This window comes from Ammospiza nelsoni, chromosome 1 (genome assembly GCF_027579445.1).
Source record: "Ammospiza nelsoni isolate bAmmNel1 chromosome 1, bAmmNel1.pri, whole genome shotgun sequence".
NCBI lineage: Eukaryota > Metazoa > Chordata > Aves > Passeriformes > Passerellidae > Ammospiza > Ammospiza nelsoni.
Window position 1 is genome coordinate 132,553,244 of NC_080633.1, and position 18,920 is coordinate 132,572,163.

Genomic DNA, 18,920 nt, shown 5'->3' on the forward strand with positions numbered 1-18,920 from the left:
TGCTCTGTTCAAGTCCCTTTGGCTTTAACACTGTAAACTAACCTGAGTGAGAATGTTATCAAAGATCAAGGTGGTAGAATTTGCTCTTTAACTCTTGCCCACCTGGACTGCTTTGACTTGGAAGTGTTTTTCACCGTAGCATATAGACATGGTACAGCTCAGCGAGTGTACAGCAAAGCTGAGACTTTATCAACACGAGAGGTGGGAGTGCTCTTAATACCTCTATCCTGATTTTATCTAATGAGTCTGGGCAGGCTACAGTCACCTGGGTGACTCAGTTTCTCCACCTTAAAACTACAATGGCTATTTTCAAACCCATGGAATCCTCTTGTGACCTGCCAAAGAACAAATGCTAAACAAGAGAATGTACTGTTGCTCCACACATTTCTCAGCCTCTCCTGCCCTCAGTTCCCTCACTCTTCTCTGCCAAAGTATGTGCCCACTCACTTTGCTGGGTGACCACACAATAAGCTGGACTGAACACTGCCTGTAGACAAAGACTTAACAGAATGCCTGTGTTACAGAGTCAACCTGCTCCTTTACATCAAATCCATGCACACTGCCCCCAGAAGGTGGATTGGCATAACTGTTATGTGACAGAACCAGCCAGAATGTGGAGACAGGGTCAGAAGACCTGTCTGCAGGATAGGTATTGCCCTGTCTGCCCCTGAGTGTGTTCCTGATGTGCCATGGGTGGGGGATGCAGGGCTCAGGGAAGATGGCAGGGAAGAGAGAAGCCTGCATTGAAGGCTATGCACTGCTCAGGGTACCCTGTAGCTTCTTGGTTTGATACACAGCACACCCCAGTCTTTTGAAAAATCTCCTTTCTTACTTGCATGATTTTAAATTATGCCTCTTATCCCCATCCACTGCAAATGTTGAACTTTCTTCTTCTTGTTGGTCACATCATTATCATTTTAATTTTGCATTAATTTTTATAGGAAACAGTTTATTATTTTTTACAGAATGTCAAGAAGATCTGAACCTGAAACAAGTCTTTGCAATTCAGCCTACAGTGTCATCTAAAAAATTAAAATAAATTGTGTGATAGAGAAACTGAGGAAAAAATGCTTTCTGGCATTTGCTTTCTCTTTCAGGCATTAGGGTTTTTTAGAGTGCAAGACAAAATTCCTTTTATCTTCCAGCTACAGTTTGCTAGCAGCATCATTTGGTTTTAAACGACTGATGATCTACTCTTCCAGTTCAGGTCATGAAATAAATTTTAGACTGGCCAAACAACCCCTTGAAGTTCGGTTTACCTTCTGCCAGATTGCTGAAGAACACTAATGTCATTCTGCAATGCCCTCTGCTGGGAGATGCAGCCAGAGCTGGAAAGAGAGCTACCAGTTTCCATCCTACAGCAAGGAACAGATATTTGCAATGAGATGGACTGGATTTTCACCTTCTGTACGAAATCCTGACCCTGCTGAAATCAGTGAGGTCCTAGCTTTTAATTTTCACTTTGCCCTTTAACATTTCTCCTTTTGAAAACTGCACTGGTAAAAAAAAACTGTTTATTTGAAGTCCAAATGAAAACTTCATTACTCACAGACATGAAGATCTCTTTTTAGCATTTGAGCTCTAGAGAGAGGTTTTATGAAGAAGCTTTCACCTGAAAAAGTCTTTGTTCTTCTTGCCATTCTTCTAAGTCTTTTAACTGTAAAAGTCTGTACAAAATCACACATGCAAATAGCATTCATATCATACAGGTGTGATTCTGCCTAACATATATTTTTACTCACCCGGATTCTTGTACTGAGAAAAGGAAGCTATGCAGTGAAACAAAGCGCACTGCTATGCAGTGAAATAAAGGAGTGTACCTGGAACCTGATGTGTGACAACACCAGCCCTGCCAGCTGTCACATCTGTCTCCCTCTGAGATGCAGTATCCTGGAGGCTCAGGAAGAAAAATCTGAATCAGCCCCACTGAGGAGCAGGATATTAGTGTGGACTTCACACAAACAGCACCTTCACCCCCACATGTACACTCACACCATGCCCTTGTGGCTTAGAGGATAGTTTTTCCTAGCTCACAACTCTTCTGGAGAATCATCCCTGAAAAATATTTTCCAGCCTTGGCAAGGGTGATGTAACACTATCTCTGCTTTGGTTTCAGCTCCCTCAGCCAGGCTGGTTTTACATGATGTTGTCTCTCACCACAGCTGTGCAATGGGCAGCAAGCAGGAAGGATTTTTCCACAGAAGTCCCCAGTCCTCTGTGCTTGATGCTTTCTCCTTCCTACTCACATTCTCATAGCCTAGGTCCTTCCTGGCAGGCCAATTATCTTATATTTACTACTACTTATTATTTCTATCTGTTGAATGGAAACATTTTTACCTTGTGACATGTTCTCTGCACTGACCTGCTTTATCACCATGTGCCTCCCTCTGCTCCACTTTACAGGGACTGACACCCTTGGTGCCAGAGAATGCAGGTGCAGTAAAGCTACACAGTGCCTGGCAACACCATTTTTACTCAAAGTTACACATAATTATCATTGATTTGGAAGTGTGACCTCCTTGTTACACAGCCTTACAAGCTGACAGGTTTTTTCCAAAAAAATCTTTCCAGTGTTTGTTATGCCCTCACAGAGATCAAAATGTCATGGTTATAAGAAGCTTTGAGGATTATGCTAAAAGGCTCCTAGACAAGTTTTTTTTTTTTTTTTGTTTTGTATACTGTCCTGAAAAATCTTCTACTTCTCTTGGTAAGCACCACATCATACTCATTTGAACATAAGCATGTATGCTTACAAACATCCAAAAGGAAGCTGACCCCTCACAGCAAGGGCTAAGATTGCCATTTTGGACACTTACCTGTTCTTCACAAATAGTTTCCTTTACAAGAGAACTGTGTAACCCAGGCAACAGGTGGTGGCTGCTCACATACTCTAACCTTGAAATTTTTAATGGAGAGGAAGGTTGGAAGCAACTGGAAGTTTTTCCAGTCCTCATGCCCCTCATGTGCCAGCAAACTGAACTGAAAATCCACCCTCTGAGCTGGCACCTTCAATGGAAGGATTGAGACTCTAGTCCAAGACCGGGATAGCCTCCAGCTTAAACTGTCCCTTGATGCCAGGCTGTCTCTCAACATCACAAGCCAGTGTTATATGAGGAATCTTGCATATACTGTTAGTTTTGCTGCCAAGAGGTTTTTCAAGAAGCTGTCTCCCAATCTGGTATCTTTAGCAGAAAATTTTCATTCACAGGAATGCTTGCTAGTGGTTAAATATGTGGCCAAAAATCTAGATTTAGCTCTGAATTTTCTCATGTTGATGCACTGTACTACTAATAAGAAATAAGCAGTGTCACTCAAAATGATGTTATACTGAACTGTGACAAGGAACAGGATTAAAGTAATATCCTGCAGCTGGGAGCAACGAGTTGTGCAGTTCTACATATGTTGGAGGCGGAAGAACACCTTGGGGAGAGGCAGTCACTGCATTACCTCCATCCCAACTTCTGGGGCAAGAGATTGGAAGGCAGAAAGGCCTGCAACATGCTATCACCATATCAAGAAGCAGAGTGCCTCCCTGCAATCATTTCCCTCTTGTCTGGCAATGGGTAGCACTCAGAAACTACTTTGGCATTGTCTGGCTCTGCTGTCCTCTTACCATTACCTGAGCCCCTTGGAGTTCATTGTTCAGAGAAGAGGGCTGAGAAGAGTTCTAGTCAACCTCAATTTAGGCTCACTTTGGTTCCCAGAGAAAAGAGAAAATTTTTCTCTTTTTTTCAGCCCATCCGGCCCTAGAAATTCTTTTTTTGTCTTCATCACTGTTGTGGCAAAATCCAGTTTTATCAGCATCACTGAGAAAGCTTTCAGTAGCTTGAGGATTAGAGAACATTATGGCTTCCACCCATGACAGCCTTCCAGCTTTCTGTCCTCTCTTCCTAAGGATATATTGAGACAATATTAAAAAAAAAAAAAAAAAAAAAAAAGAGAGAGAGAAAGAAGCCATCATCATCAAAGTGGTCATTCTGTACTTTTGCAGCCCTCAGCAATCAGTAACCTTTCCATTTGTACCCAAGCAGTCAGTAGGAGACATGATTTGAGCAAGGCCACTTCACTGGTTTTCTAAGAGAGAACAAAATTCAGGGCATGACCTCAACTCCTTTCGTCTGGCCACAGCTTAGCTGAAGGCCCAGTATGTCAGATTCACCTCTGTGTGATTCCAGGGACTAGTCTGGAATCAATTTGACCCAGTAAGTCTCTTTGATTGCATCAGGCCTTTCAGAAGTTTTGAACGACAAGGATCTAAACAGCAGGCAGCAATCTGCACAAAGCCAGTCTTTTCAGTTCAACAATTTTTAAAGGTCTGTGCCTTTTTTCTTTTTTTTTTTTTTTTTTTCATTTTCTTTTCGGTTTCAAATGCTTTCCAACTGAGCAAATGCTGCAACGAGTTCATGGGAGAAGGCCTCGAGGCACCCCTGACTTTGGCACCATCATCCCATAGACACTCCATACATTTTTGGCACCTTGCAACAAATACACTGACAGCCACAGGATTGATGGAAAGGGAAAGAAGCTGTTGTGCAGTCAAAAGAGAATGTACTCAGATTTCTGAAGCCATTTGAAAGAATGCCAGAATGATACTGGATTTCAGCATTCTTAAGCTCCTTTAAGATGATGCAGCAAGTGGTCTTTTCCACATGTGATGATGTATTTCAGGACAAGAGTTTCTTCAAGATTTTCCAAGCCTGTGGGCTCCTGATCCTTTTTCAAATTACAGAGATGATAGCATACTGGGGAGAATTGTGATTAGTTTAAACTCTCCACAGCTGCAAGAGATGAATGTAAAAATTCCACCCAAAAATCCACTTCTTCTGGATTGAATTTACCTACATGACACAGAGTCCTGGCCAAGGGACCACTTAAAAGAGCTGGAGCAGCATCAATGCTATTTAGTTTCTTCCATCACATCAACCCAGCAAAAGCTCACAACTCCTGTACCCAACACATTTCCCCCAGCAGCACTGCCATGGATCAGGCAGGGTATTAACAGGGACCTGAGATATGTGGGGAGGAAAATGGAACAATGAAATAAATGCTTAAGTACAAGGGAATTCAGACAGGGCTTGCAACTCATTAATTGAAATACACAGAGAATTGTAAAATACCTTGTTACTGAGAGGCTTTGCTTGGAGCTCTTAAGGACAGCAGACCCCACCTCATCACAGGCTGGGAAATCTTGAGCCATCTTGGCAACGGGAGGGTACAAGCACCGTGCTTTCCGTCTCAGCTGACCTAAGGATGGCAATGCTCTGTTTAGCTCAACAGGACCTCTCTCTCTCAATTGCTTCATTATATTTCTAAAAAAAATATCATACTATGCAGCATTGACTGACACTCTGGACCCATCTCGGGACATCTCCCCTCCCGTGTGTCTCTGACGAGAGAGAAAGCGGAGCTGACCTTGGCAGACTGGTGACTGACACCTCCCACGTTTGTCCGGATTTATTGTCAGGGCCATAAGTGAGAGCCACCTTTATGGGGTTTTCCTCAAAAATGCCTGCCCCCATTTCCCAGGCGCTATGGGGGATGCCAGCGGGGGAGTGATCCTGCTTTTAAGGGGACTGAGGCCGCTCTCTCCACAACTGTTCCTAATCTACGCCAAAACAAAACAAAACAAAAAATTAAAAAAACAAAACCAGGCTTCTCCCGCGGGACTTAGCAAAGCCGAACCGTTTGGCTGTGCTCTAAACAGACCAATATCCAGCGCAGTGAACTGTATGACAGACGCATTTAAGTTTAACCTCTATTTTAAACCTTTCATCGAGCCCGGGGAGGAAGACGGGGCCAAGTACCAAACCACGCGTCTTTTTGTAACCAGTCATGGCAAGGCGGTGAGACTCCTTGCAGCATGCGTAGTCGTGGCCGAGTGGTTAAGGCGATGGACTAGAAATCCATTGGGGTCTCCCCGCGCAGGTTCGAATCCTGCCGACTACGGCCGCGGCCCGTGGCTTGGCATTTTTCCTTTTTCTTCCCTTCCCCGTTGTTCACTGCCGAATCCCGGGAGCGGCGGAGCGGGGCGGCAGCCGCGGCCCGCGCCCCGCAGAAGCCCCAGAGCCGCCCCCGACCCGGCCGGGCGGGCGGGCAGACCCCGCCCCTGCCGGCGCCGCCTTGGCAACCGCGGGGCGGCAAGATGGCGGACGATCTGGACCGGCTGCTGGACGAGGTGGAGAGGCGGCTGTGCCACCGGCGCGGCGGCGGCGGCCAGGAGCAGCCCGCGGCGGCCAAGGAGGGCAGGTTAGCGCTCCCGCCGCGGTCCCGCCGCCCTCACACCCCTCTCCCCGCCGGGCGAGGCGCCCCTGGGTGGAGCGCAGCTCCCCATCTGCCCCGTGCGGCCCGGCCTCTCAAAAACCCGAAACAGGCGGGCTCAGGAGCCGGAACCGGGCCGGCGGTCGGCGAGTGTCACCTGCAGCCCGTGTTGTGAAAGACCCACATCGTATGCCAGCGAGTTTAGTTATTTCAGACAGGCTTTGTCTCCTGCGTGTACCGCAACCTTGGATTAAAAATGGCGTTAAAAGCTGAGCTGGTTTGCCTTCTGGGTTGGGGATTACTTGGCTCTGTTACTGACCTTATGATATAACCTTTCTATATACAACTGACCTCAAATATCCATAAATCTCACGATTTAGAGCAGGAAGAACTTTAGCAGTAGCATTATCAAAGTTTTTATTCTCTTGATACTTCAGTCATTTCACTGAAATTACAGAATATTCTGCGATGGAAGGGACACACCAGGATCACTGACATCCAGCTCCTGGCCCTGCACAGGACACCCCAAGAGTCACACCATGTGCCTGAGAGCATTGTCCAAAGGCTTCCTGGGCTCTGTCAGGCTGGTGCTGTGACCACTTTCCTGGGGAACCTGTTCCGCTGCCCAAACACCTTCTGGGTGAAGAACCTTTTCCTGATATCCAGCATAAATCTTCCCTGACACAGCTTCATGCTCTTCTCTCTGGTCGGTTTTTTCTGTTCATAATTTTTCTGTTCATACTTTATTAACCTTATCCACTACAGTAAGCACTTACATGCTACACTTTGAGGTATCTGCCTCAAATTCCACAATTTTCAAAATGGTGATTTTGCAAGTTTGGTCCTGGCAGGGTCATTGCTTACAGTACTGCCAAGCATTCCGTGTCTGACATCCCAGCCTGCCCTCAGGCTTCCATCAGACATCAGATTTCCATCCTGACCAACAGGTTTACATCCCAGCCCTCACAGGCATCTCAGACTCCCTCTGGAAAGTCTGTGGACCAGAGAGGCTTGGCCAGATATCTCCACAGATGGGCTGCTGAGCACTTACCCAACACACATTTCAGAGTCTCAGGAAAGGATCTTGAAGAATCCAATGACTAATGCAAGACCAGCAACACCAGCGCCTTTGATCACATTACTGGACTTCCACATTGTTTGCATAATGGCTAGATGAGCACTTAATTTTAGTCAATCTAATTACAATCTTGAAAAAACAATTACACAGTTTTCTTCTTTCTCAGGAGTAGATTTGTTCTTGATTGGTTAATGCAGCAGTACTACAGGCCTCTTTCTTTGACAAAGAGCTAACAAACAGCAGACTTGAGTGTTACTTGAGCAAAAGCAAAGTTCTGGTGATCTTTCTAAATGCATCCAGTTCTGCAGGAATTCTCTTCAGGACCCCTGCAGCTGTGTAGCTTGAGTAGTGACCTTCCTCTGACCTTATCATATTCCTGCTGCTGAAGCTAAATGTGAAAAATCAGGGTTGTCCAGTTAATTGCCCAGTAAGTGTAGAAGGGGTTATACTGTCATGGTTTTATTCACGGTTGGACGTGGTTGGAAATAAAAGAAGCAAGCAAAAATGAGACCTATGATGGGACAACTCAACAATCACTGAAAGGTGTTATCCTGCAGTTTACATCTGTTTAGTCATTATTTGGATGGCTTCCCTGAGATACTACAAAAATATTAGGGGAAAAAGGCTGTAACTGTTTGTATTTTTTAACTCACAGTTCTTACAATTGCTATAGTCTTGCTACAAAAATAAAGGCTGATTTATTTATTTTTCAGATCAGCTAAAGTGTTAATGAGTGCTGGCAGCAGCGAAGAAGATCTGGATGACATTATTGATGAAATCTGTAATGACAGCAGCTTTACCAAAACACCTCCGGTGAGTAGGGGTTTGCAGAAATTCAGAACAAGTCAGGTTCAACAAGGGAAGTGAAAGCACCATAAGCTAAAACTTTTAAAGCAAAACATGAATGAAAACAAGCTGTAGAATAAACTTGGAAAATAAAACAGAAAGGAAAATGCAGTAATCCTGTGAGGAGCAGGAGAGATGTACTTACCTAGGCAATAAGGGGAAATTAAAAGACATGCTAGTTCAGAATAGAGCACAGTGTCAATGCTCAGAATCACAGAATGGTCACAGTTGGGAGAGGGACCTCTGGAGATCATCTGGTCCAACCACCTGCTTCAGCAGGACTGCCTAGAGCCAGTTGCCCAGGACTGTGTCCAAATGGCTTTCAGTTATCCCTGAGGATGTAGACTGCAACCTAAGTAGCCTGTTCCAGTGTTTGACCACTCTCATAAGTCATAAAGATTTTTTGTATGTTTGAGTAGAAATTCTTGTACTTCAGTTTACACCCATTGCCTCTCCTGTCAGTGATCCCACTGAGAGGACTCTGACTACATCTTCTTTATTTCTCCCTGACGTACCTTCATAAGGTTCTCCTGACCATTGTTTCCTCCAGGCTAAACAATTCCAACTCTCTTAGCTGCTACCTGGTTGTCAGATGGTCTAAATCCTTAATAACCTTGATGGTCCTGTCTTGGGCCCACTCCATTATGTCCATGCCTCTTTTGTATGGGGCATAGTGCTCCAGACATGTCTGTGAGGTCCAGTCTGGAGTAATGTGACCTGTCCTGGTCTTCAAATACAAGAGAGAGATGGAGCTACTGGAGAGCCTCCAGCAAAGGCCCATGTAGATGGTTAAGGGACTGAAATGCCTGTCATATGAGGAACAGCTGAGAGAGCTGGGGCTGTTCAGTCTGGGGAAGAGGAGGTTCCAGGGAGATCCTATCAATGTGTGTAAAGGGCTGTGGGTGTAGTAAAGGACGGGCCAGACTCTCCTCCATAGTGCCCAGTGACAGGACAAGAGGCAATGGGCATACACTGAAACACACAAAATACCATCAGTACACAAGAAAACACTTTTCTTACTGTGAGGGTGGTTAAACACAGGGACAGTCTTCACAGAGAGGTTGCGGAGTCTCAGTCTGTGGAGGTGTTCAAAATGCAGCTGGACACAGTCCTTGGCAAGCTGCTGAAACTGACAGTGTTTTGAGCAGGGGTAGGTCCCTTCCAGCTGAAATGATTCTTGATTCTATCTCATCAGTGCTGAGTAGAGAGGAAGGATCACCTGCCTGGACATGCTGGCAGCACCCTTCCTGATGTATCCCAAGACACTGTTGGCCCTCTGTGCTGCAGGGACACATTGCTGGCTCATGGTCAGCTTGATACCGACTGAACTTCCCACAGCCCTCTCTGCAAAGCTGCTTTCTGCCTGGCCAGCCCACATGGTGTTCTGTGCATAAGGATTATTCCTCCCCTGGGGTGGAGTCTGCATTTCACCTTAGCTGAACTTGAAGAGATTCTTCTCACCCCAGTTCTGGAAGTCATGTGAGGTCCCTCTTAATGGCAGCTCAGTCATCTGATACACCAACCACTGCTCCCCGTTTTGTATTCTCTGCAAATGTCCTCTCACTTCACAGCAGGAGATGGAGATGAAGCTGCAAGTTTACATTCTCAAGACAGTTACAGTGATAGAAGGCATTGAAAATTGATATTCATTTGGGTATCAGCAGTAGAAAATGGTGTTACTTACACTTCATAACCTCCTGCAGATTCCCTTATGTTCATGAGTGACATTGATTTTGTTTTGTTTGTCTTTGATTTTTTACAGAGTGACTAAATCTGAAACAACAAAAAATACTTCTATACATCTGAAGGAGAGAGAATTATGCCAGTAAATTTGTATAATTTTATCATTTTATATCCCTAAAACTTCCCATTCAGGAACTAGAGTTCTCATATTCTAGAATTCAAATAAACTCTTCTGTGTGCAGCAAATAAGAAACCTTTCAAAAACTCTTTTTTTTTGAATATCTAAGTTCTTGATGGGTTTTAATGAAACAAAAGCTAAAAAACATCTAGGAAGAGGGTTCCAAATTATAACTGGTTTTAAAAGCAAAATTAGTTAAAGGAGGGCATGAAATACTAAGTCTTGATTTTAAAGTCTTAGTGATCATGTGGTGGGGAATTCCTTCATCCAGAGCTGGAAATTCAGTGTGGGAAGAGAAACCTTGTTCCTTATTTACCCGTTACTTCAGAGCCTCACAAACTTGAACAAGAAAATTCCCAAAGTCTTAGTCCCCTTCTTCTGTGACTGAGATTTTCTGGCTCCTGCTTATTAAGTAAAACAGAATACTGTGACTTAGCTGTAATGCTGCATTTTATTCTTTGGTTGTTTTTAAACAGAAATTGAAGTCTAATTCTGCAAGTCTCACACCTGAAAGAAATAGTGTTGTTGTACAGGCACATGGGAAAAGGTAGGTGAAAAATGTTCTGGCTTGTTGGACATTGCTTGATTATAACTTCTTATCAGGCTGACAATACTGCTGCTGTTTAATCTGTGTTGGCATTTCTTAAGAAAGACATTGAGAGGAGAGACAGTCTTTTTAAAGAAAAAACAAAAATAAGCAGGTAATTTCAAAGAATTATGTTAATGTGTTTTTATGTGGTCCAAATAATTTATTATAAATTTATTAATTATTTAAGCTATTGAACAACATCTTCCTTTGCCTTATGGACATATACATTTATCAAATGCAGCAATGTAGATCTTTGTATATTCAGCATAGAGAGTGTTTTTTGTAGAGTTTTTCTTTGAATAATTTGATAATGGAAATTGTAAAATTCTGTAGTTTACAAGCATTTGGATGCTTTGCTTATATTTTTTTATAAATACCATGCTGTTAAACTAGGAGAAATATTGTACTGCTTTTTCCAACCTATTCAATTTTTTTTAATTAATTAATCCATATAGATGCTGTCCAGTGTACCTGGGTGGAAGCCTTTCACCATCTGGGATAGGAACAAATATTTCAAAAAGGTAGGAAACCTGAAAAATATGTGCTACTTGCTTTATCATTATTTTTATTCACAGCTGTGTTTCTGTGGTGGTTCAAAATTCTGCATTTGAACTGGGCAGGACAGCCTTGCACTCGTCTAAGTGGTAACTGCCCTTGAAATCAGCTGGTCCCTTCCAGTCCTTTGTTGTTGACCACTGGCCTTTTCCTTATTTGAAGAGGTGAAAAATGCTTGCAAATGAGACGTGAAACCAAGAATCAGTAACAAGTAGTTAAGGAAATTGCTGCTGTGTTATTTTCCCTGCCTCTCTTTATCTTTGTGTGTGATGCCAAGTACTTGACTTAAATCGGTGGTTGGGCTGGTTGAAGTCTCCCAGAACCTGAACTGAAAATGGTCAGAGTACTTTGCAATTGCAGCTGAATTCAGCAGAAGAGATACTTTGATGATTTATCCACAACATCCTTTAGAACATTACTGCATTTCCATGTGGCATTTTTTGTAGTAAATAATTGTGCATTCAGCACATATTTGTATGCTGTCCAGGTGTTGTATCAGTGAGGAAGACTAAGGAGAATATATCAAATGAATATCAGTTTATTTTATGTGTTCAGTGAGGATAGGAACTTGTAAAAATAATACATGAACTTATAATTAAATCACATACCATAATTCTGAACATGCCAGAGATGTAAAGGCATTAAGATTAGGTGACATTACTGCTAGTGTTTCTGAGTGCTGTACTTTGACCCATTTATGGTGGATGTATGTTGTATCAGTCAGCTTCTCTGATTGTTCTTCTTTGTCCAGAGCGTGTGATCGGCTGCGCTGCACTGCTTGTGACTTCCGCGTGTCGCTTTTCAATGACTACGTCTGGGATCAGTCCTGTGATTATCTTTTTTTCAGGTGTGTCTGGGGTGGGTGTTGGTGCTGTGCTGCCCTGCTTTTAGGCTCAATAAGAGCAGGAAAGATGAAAAGCCCTTAGCACTGCATGCTGCCTGTTTGGGATAAGGTGGGACAGTCTGTGGGGAGGGGGAAGAAACATCTCCCAAAATCTGTTTTCATCCATTTCTATCTCTTCTCCTATGACACTCCCTCTGCTTTTAAAAAGAATTCAAGTTTCATGGATGAAAAGCCCAGCTTATTGCTGAAATAAGCAGGTAATCCATGTGATGGGTTGGACTCTGCCAACCAGTGCAGGGTATCTACAATGTCAGCAACATGAATACAGAGTGTTCAGCATGTGCTTTGCACCTCACCTGCACTCTTACAGACTGTGATGGTTTCAAGGCAGATGTTCTTTTTTCCACTATCAGGTGTGCTGTCACGTTCAGTGAAAATCAAACAGCTTTATTTCTTAACAGATTTCTTTATTGAAGCAAATTTTGGTTAAATGAAGAGGTGGATTTTTGTTTTCTGCTTGTATTGTGATGTTTTTCATTCTTTAAATAGTTTTTGAAGACTTTAATGAGTTCTTATTTTCTGTTTCTCTAAAGCTTATGCCAAGACTTAGTGAAAGATAGTGTAGTAATAGATAACAGATTTGGATTCCTCTTAGTACAGCCTCTGTGTGAGCCTGGTAGCTGATGGAAGAGGTGGATGTGTTCAGAGTTATGTGCTTGAGAGTGATGTGACAGTCAGAGAAGAACATTAATGGAGATAGCAGCTCCTTTTCCATTATTTTGCCTGTGTTACATCTTTGGTTATTCCACTATTTTTCGTCTGGTCTCAAAATTTGTATTTCTTATTGCATATCATTATTTTTCCCATTATTTAAAGCAGTTTAAAAAATACCATTCTGCACTAGTCTTCCTGAGATTAGTTTGGTAGTGGAAAAAGTTTAAACAAAAATGGGAGTCTTTTTTTTACCCCAAGTCAAAATTATTTTGCTTCTCAGATCTTGAAATTAATAAATGAAATGAAAGAAGAAAATAAGATGATCGTCATTAGTATCAGATAACTGTAACATTAATTAAAATCTGTAATCTGTAGCAAGAGATTTAACTGTTAATTTTGACAAACCTGAATTTTAGAAAGCAAACTTTAAGGTTAAACATTTTCCTTCCATCAATAGGTGTCTGATCTCTTTTTCTAAAAATTCTTCCCTTGATACTTGTTTTGAGTTTTTGTTATTTAATTGGGCTTGTTAATGTTGTTTTTGAGCGATTCAGTGTCCAGTGGCCAGGAGGAGGCCATAAGAGCAGAGATAGCAAAAATGCTACACTTTCACTTGGTTTTTTTGAAAAAACTTGTTCTTGTCATAACATGCTGATTTTTCATTTGTTATGGTTAATGGCTGCACAGGAATTATTTGTGGTTTGATGTACATTCTACCCTTTTATGGCCATTTCATTTCAGTCACTTTAGCAATCACCTTGAGTAGTAGTTCCTGATGAAAAATTTAACTCCATCATTTTACCCATTATGCATAGCAATTTTTACAGTAAGTTTGATAAGATAAATACATTTTTGGGTATTTTTTTTAACACAAGAATTAGCTCTGCTTGGTTTGCTTCACAGTTCTTTCTCTGGATGCTGACTGGAAATATCTAAACCCAACAGATAACATTGTTTACAAAAACACCAGTCTGTAGTTTATCTGAGAACACAGAAACTACACAGCTCAGGAAAGGAGTGTTCAAAACAGAATTCAAACATATCCCTAAATTAATCCATGACAGCAGTACTCAAAATTGTCAAGATGTCTTCTGATTTGAAATGGCCTCATGAATATTTTTTCTTTAAAAAAATCCAAAACAGCCCAGCATGATCCTAAGATGAATTCACTTCTTTGGCAGGAATAACATGCCTGAGCTCAGTAAACTAAGAGCAAAGATGATAAAGAAGAAAGGAGCACGTGCATATGCTTGTCAGTGCAGCTGGAGATCCATTGATGAATTAACTGACCTTCAAACAGAGCAGCAGCTTCGCTGGGTTTGTGGTAAACATGGTGAATGAAGCCTTCTTGTGTAGGATACCTACTTGTGTGGAAATGGCTCTTAAAATCAATTTGTTTCCTATGCAGTTCTCTGAGAACAGATGGAAAATTGAATACTTAGATCTAGAAATAGATTGTAACACCCAGATTTCAACCTGAAAACTTCTTTTAAAATTTAACTGTCTTTCAAGCAGTGTGGGGAGTTGAATTGTTAGGAGAAATAACCAACTTGGAGGCTTTCTGGAAGCTAAATGAGGTTAAAGTTCATACTCAGTAGTGTTAAAGAAAAGAAGGGGAAATAACAGACCTGGGCATGGGCAAAGCATCTTGATACTCTTCCTCACATCTAGCAGAGAGCCTCTTTTCCCATGTCTGCAGAATCCTGGACTCAAAATGATGGTCTGGGAAACAACCATGACACACAAGCACATGAACTTCTGCACAGAAGTGAATCCTGCTCTTCTGCTCTGCTCATAGTTGTTAATGAGCAAGTGGTTGTTTGTCTCTTAAAAAATTACTATGGGATCAGCTCTCATCTTAAAGGTTTCAGCACACCCCAGAACTTTACTTACTTTTACCCACCAGTAGCCAAAACTGCAGGTGCTGAATATTTTCTTCCAGTTCCTACTGCTTTCTTCAGAGCACTTTCTGCTGACTAAGGACTTCTGCCACAGTGAATTTCTTGAACTTCTCTTCAGCCCCCACTGCACAAGAAATGAAAAAATTATTGTGCAATTATTAAATGTGCAATTTTAAAATATGCAATTTTAAAGAGACTCTGAAGTCTATGTTACTCTTTTATCAGTATTTTTAATGGAAAAAGGCTCAAGCTTTTAAGAGTGAGAAAATATACATCCCCACTGATGTTCAAGTTCAGATTTTTTTCAGTTTCACTTACCTTTCACTTCAGCTTCTCTTGAAAAAATTTTGTCTTTAGATAGTGCAACTGTCCTGTTTCAACACACTCCCCTCAGTAGCATTGCTTGGTGAGTTGTCTTGCTTACAATCGTTCATGAGCTTTTGCTTTTCATTATGTATAAATAACACAGAAGATAGATTTGAGGTTTCTTCAGGGGGAGAGGGAGGAAGGAATAACCAGTCCTGTCATTTACTACATTGAAAAGTGTCTCAATATGGGAAGTCTGTCTGTGTTTTTGCTGTGGAGTATGTGTATCTGTACAGATAAATTCAGAATTACTTTGGGCAATTCTAGCTTTACAGAGCCATTTTCCTTTCTCTGAAGTTGTGCTCATGGTTCTAATCTGTATATTTGTTCTGTTTCTGAGCCTTTCCAAAACAATTGTATGGTCTTATAGAGGTGATACCTGTGTCTGTCACTCTCTGGAAGAGCAGATCTCAGTAGTGATTGGAGGCATCATGCACTCTGCACCCTGCTCACCTTGTCCTTCCATGGGTGCTTGTTTCAGAGCCTGCAGAGCCCAGCAGTGTGCCTGGGAAGTCTGGCAGTGCTTCCTCAGTGCTCCAGACTGCTCCTTCCAGGGCCCATGCAGCCTTGCTGGAGAGTGAGAGGTGACTTGGCTTTGCAGAGGTACTACTTGGCATGATGGTGTAGACATATTTAGGCTCATGTGTTGTTTTCAGTGAATTTGGTATTTTGGGCTGAAGTTTCAACTGCTAGAGTCCAAAACTGCAGTTTCAGGACCAGAGACCAGTCTGATCTGCTCAGTCAGATCCTAAAAGAGCTCTGCTTGCTTTTCTGTCCTTTGTGAAGTTGTAGCCCTGGGCTGTACGCAGTGAGTATTCCAGGGTGTTCTTCAGGTGGGCCCAAGCAACTTTCATGGAGAACATCAGTGCTAAAATAAGAGAGGAACCCAGAGGGAGGTACCAAGCTCTGGGGAAGAAGAAACCTGCTTTCCATTCTTCTCAAAGAATGCATTTCAAAAAGTGCTGGGTTGCCTTGGCTTTTCTCTTCCAAGGCTATTTGAAACTCATGACCAAGTAGTTCCACAGGGTGTCTTGACTAGAATTGTACTGGAACTTGTGCCACAGTGTAGAAACAAGCAACAAGGCCTTGCAACCTGTGAGCCAAAAATGAGGGAAATCCTAATTCCCATCTCAGTTCATGAGACCAAGTCTTATGTGACTAGGAAAGGGAGCATGTCTCCTGTACCCTGAACATTCCCCTGAAGTAATCAGGTTTATTCAAGTGTAATTAACTTGTTCCTGGCCTTGGTCAGAGTGGTGGGATGTGACAGCTTTTTGTCCAAGGGAAGTTGCAAACAGGTACAGAATAGTACTTCTGGTACAGGTTTTCAGAATTTATCATATTTGTAGATTTGAGAATAATTGCTGCATCATTAGGTACAATTATTTTATTGGAAGGAGGAGCAGTATTAAGATTTGCTTTCGTTTGCTTTGCTTTCTTCGTTTACATGTTACAAATCACTCCAAACCACCTCAGATGAAAAGAATGTAAAGAAAGGTAAAACTAGAGCTTGAATGTACGTTTGATGAAGGTATTGTCAGATTGTACAAGGTCCTCAAGATGTAACCCAAACCCTAAGTGATATTTCTGTGTCAGTTATCTGAGATAGCAGGGATTATGTAGAGAATTCTGTTTAAGAATACGTAAAGAATTCTGTTTAAGAATGCAATTCAGCTGTTGTCAAATGGAAGTACTGGAGAACAGTGTTGCTAAGTATAAACATGACCACTGTTTTCCTCCAATTTTTTGCTTTGGAATAATAATACCATTTCCATTTGTGAAATGGGCAAGATGAAAATTTAAGACTTTTATTTTGCTTACTGATATGCGTGGAAATTTTCTAGCCTGTCCCATTAGTCTGCACCAGATCCCTCAAAAAAACAAAAGCAATGAAAGATGACAAAATGAGATTCCATCAAATTTTAATATGCTGCTCTGACTTACCTTTCACTTGTTTTACCTGCAAACTATGGAGGGTGAATATGGCTCAGAAGAGTCATTATTAAGAATTGACCTGCCATTAAAGTTCACTTACAGAAGCATAATAACATTACATATTGCAAGCTCTGCACTGTATTATATCAAATAAAGATATTTTTTTGTGCAAACGCCTATTTTAGTTTTGTACTGAAGATATTCTGCAAATGCTGCCACTTGCTGAAAGACTGCTACTTCTCTTGTTTCCTGAAATGTGAGTCTTTGGGTCATGTAACCAGCACATGTGGTAGTCACACAATACAAGAAGTGCTATGTTGGGAGCTGTGTACACAAATTTTTCTTCCTGCCAGGCTCTTTTTTCAGAAGACCTGACATTCTGTCTGTAGTGTGACACCTGGTAACTGCAGGCAAGTGGAGTAAAGGAACATCAGGTGCTGCTCATTTGTGAGTGCTACATCTGATGTCTAGAGTTTGGCTTGTGTGCTTTGAAAAAGTTTTTCAAATGTCAGCACTTAATAAAATGAGAAGTTGGAACTAACCTGAATCGTGTGTTGTGTGAGTTCTTGTGTACTGTTCCTATCCAAGAGAAGCCTTATAAAAATGATGGTTTGTGTCAGAAGTGTTATGACATGGCCTTAGTTCAAAAGCATTGTCCAGCTCATAAGAAGCAATAAGTACTGTGGTGTGTTTTCTCACATCAATGGGGATGCAGCAAATAGAGGAGAATTAAAGAAACTTTAACATTCTTTACTAGCTAACACAAGGAGAGCACATGAAATTATAGAGAGGTCATAAAGGTGAATGCATTTGCCACATTTCTTGGATGTTTACTAGTAAAGGATAGAAGGTGGAGGCAGGGTGTCAGATAGCTAAACAACTTGCAGAGTGGGGTGCTGGTAGCCTGGTGTATCAGTCATGCATTGGCTGTGGTCCACATGCCCCAGGTCTTGCTGTAGGAAACCCTTCTTGGTACCAGGGAGGAGCTGCTCTGCATGTGGAAGTTGGAACTTGTTTCTCCACCATCCAGAAATGCCGTGTGGCTTACATTGGAGTAACAAACATAAATACTTCCTGTACCTCATTCTGAATTTGGATTCCAGGCATGGGCGCTATTCAGTCAATAATTATTTCCCCAACTTAATTGGCAGTGTGGACACAGCGAGGATACTCAGTCACTGCCTCAGGAGTGCTCCTGACTTATTTAGGACCTGCAGCATCACAGTGATGTTCATGTGTGTTTCATTCACTTTGATAACTTCTTTTTCTGCTGAGTTAGAAGTACGTGATCAGGGTTGATATGTGATTATTCAGTCCAGTCTGCAGAGGGCAGAGCAGCACCGCTGAGAGTTACAGTTCAGGCTTCTGCTTCACTTCTTAATACTCCTATTTTTTTCTGTAATAGGGATTTACATTCAACAGACCAAGACTTGCATTTGTCTCCTACTAGCGTCATTGTAAGTGGGATAGCCAGATCTGTAGGAATTCCAATTGATTTTTGTGTGAATTCATCCAAATGGTCTTCAGGTGGTCCTTGACCAATACTGAAGTAGATTAAATTTTTAACTGGCATGTAAAGAAGCATTAAAAACTCTCTCTGTGTCTATATATAGGTATATTTGCGTATGTTTATCTTCTAATAACATCAGTAGAAAACCAGAACTCCCTCATGATTTTTTCACCCTGCCCAAATTAATTTTCCCTGAAAATGTTAAATAATTTTGGCAAGTAGAGTTTGCATATGTTAGGATCTTCTAATATTCAATATAAAATTTATGTAGCACATCACCCAAGGTGACAGCTCTTTAAAAGGAAATACTAAAAGTTCAAAATGTAAATGCAAAAAAAAAGTTGTTCCTGTCGGTGTAGGAAAGCAATATAGACCAGAAATGCTGCAGAGCAGTCTGAGATGCAGCATGAGAATCATCCAAAGACCTGCACCCTGCAGTCCATCATCCATGAGCCACTGCTGA

General features: G+C 41.8%; 1 protein-coding gene and 1 non-coding gene across 2 annotated transcripts; both read left to right on the forward strand.

Moving 5' to 3' along the window:
- The first annotated feature begins 5,864 nt into the window (after positions 1–5,864).
- Positions 5,865–5,946, forward strand: TRNAS-AGA (transfer RNA serine (anticodon AGA)). The gene has a single exon. It is a non-coding gene; the product is annotated as a tRNA-Ser (tRNA).
- A 196-nt stretch (positions 5,947–6,142) lies between these two features.
- On the forward strand, positions 6,143–17,488 carry CFAP418 (cilia and flagella associated protein 418). Its single transcript, XM_059483911.1, has 6 exons — positions 6,143–6,246; positions 8,050–8,149; positions 10,520–10,590; positions 11,088–11,153; positions 11,939–12,034; positions 13,927–17,488. Exons 1-6 carry the CDS (start codon positions 6,143–6,145, stop codon positions 14,084–14,086), a joined length of 597 nt encoding a protein of 198 aa, XP_059339894.1. The 3' UTR covers positions 14,087–17,488.
- Positions 17,489–18,920: the final 1,432 nt, after the last annotated feature.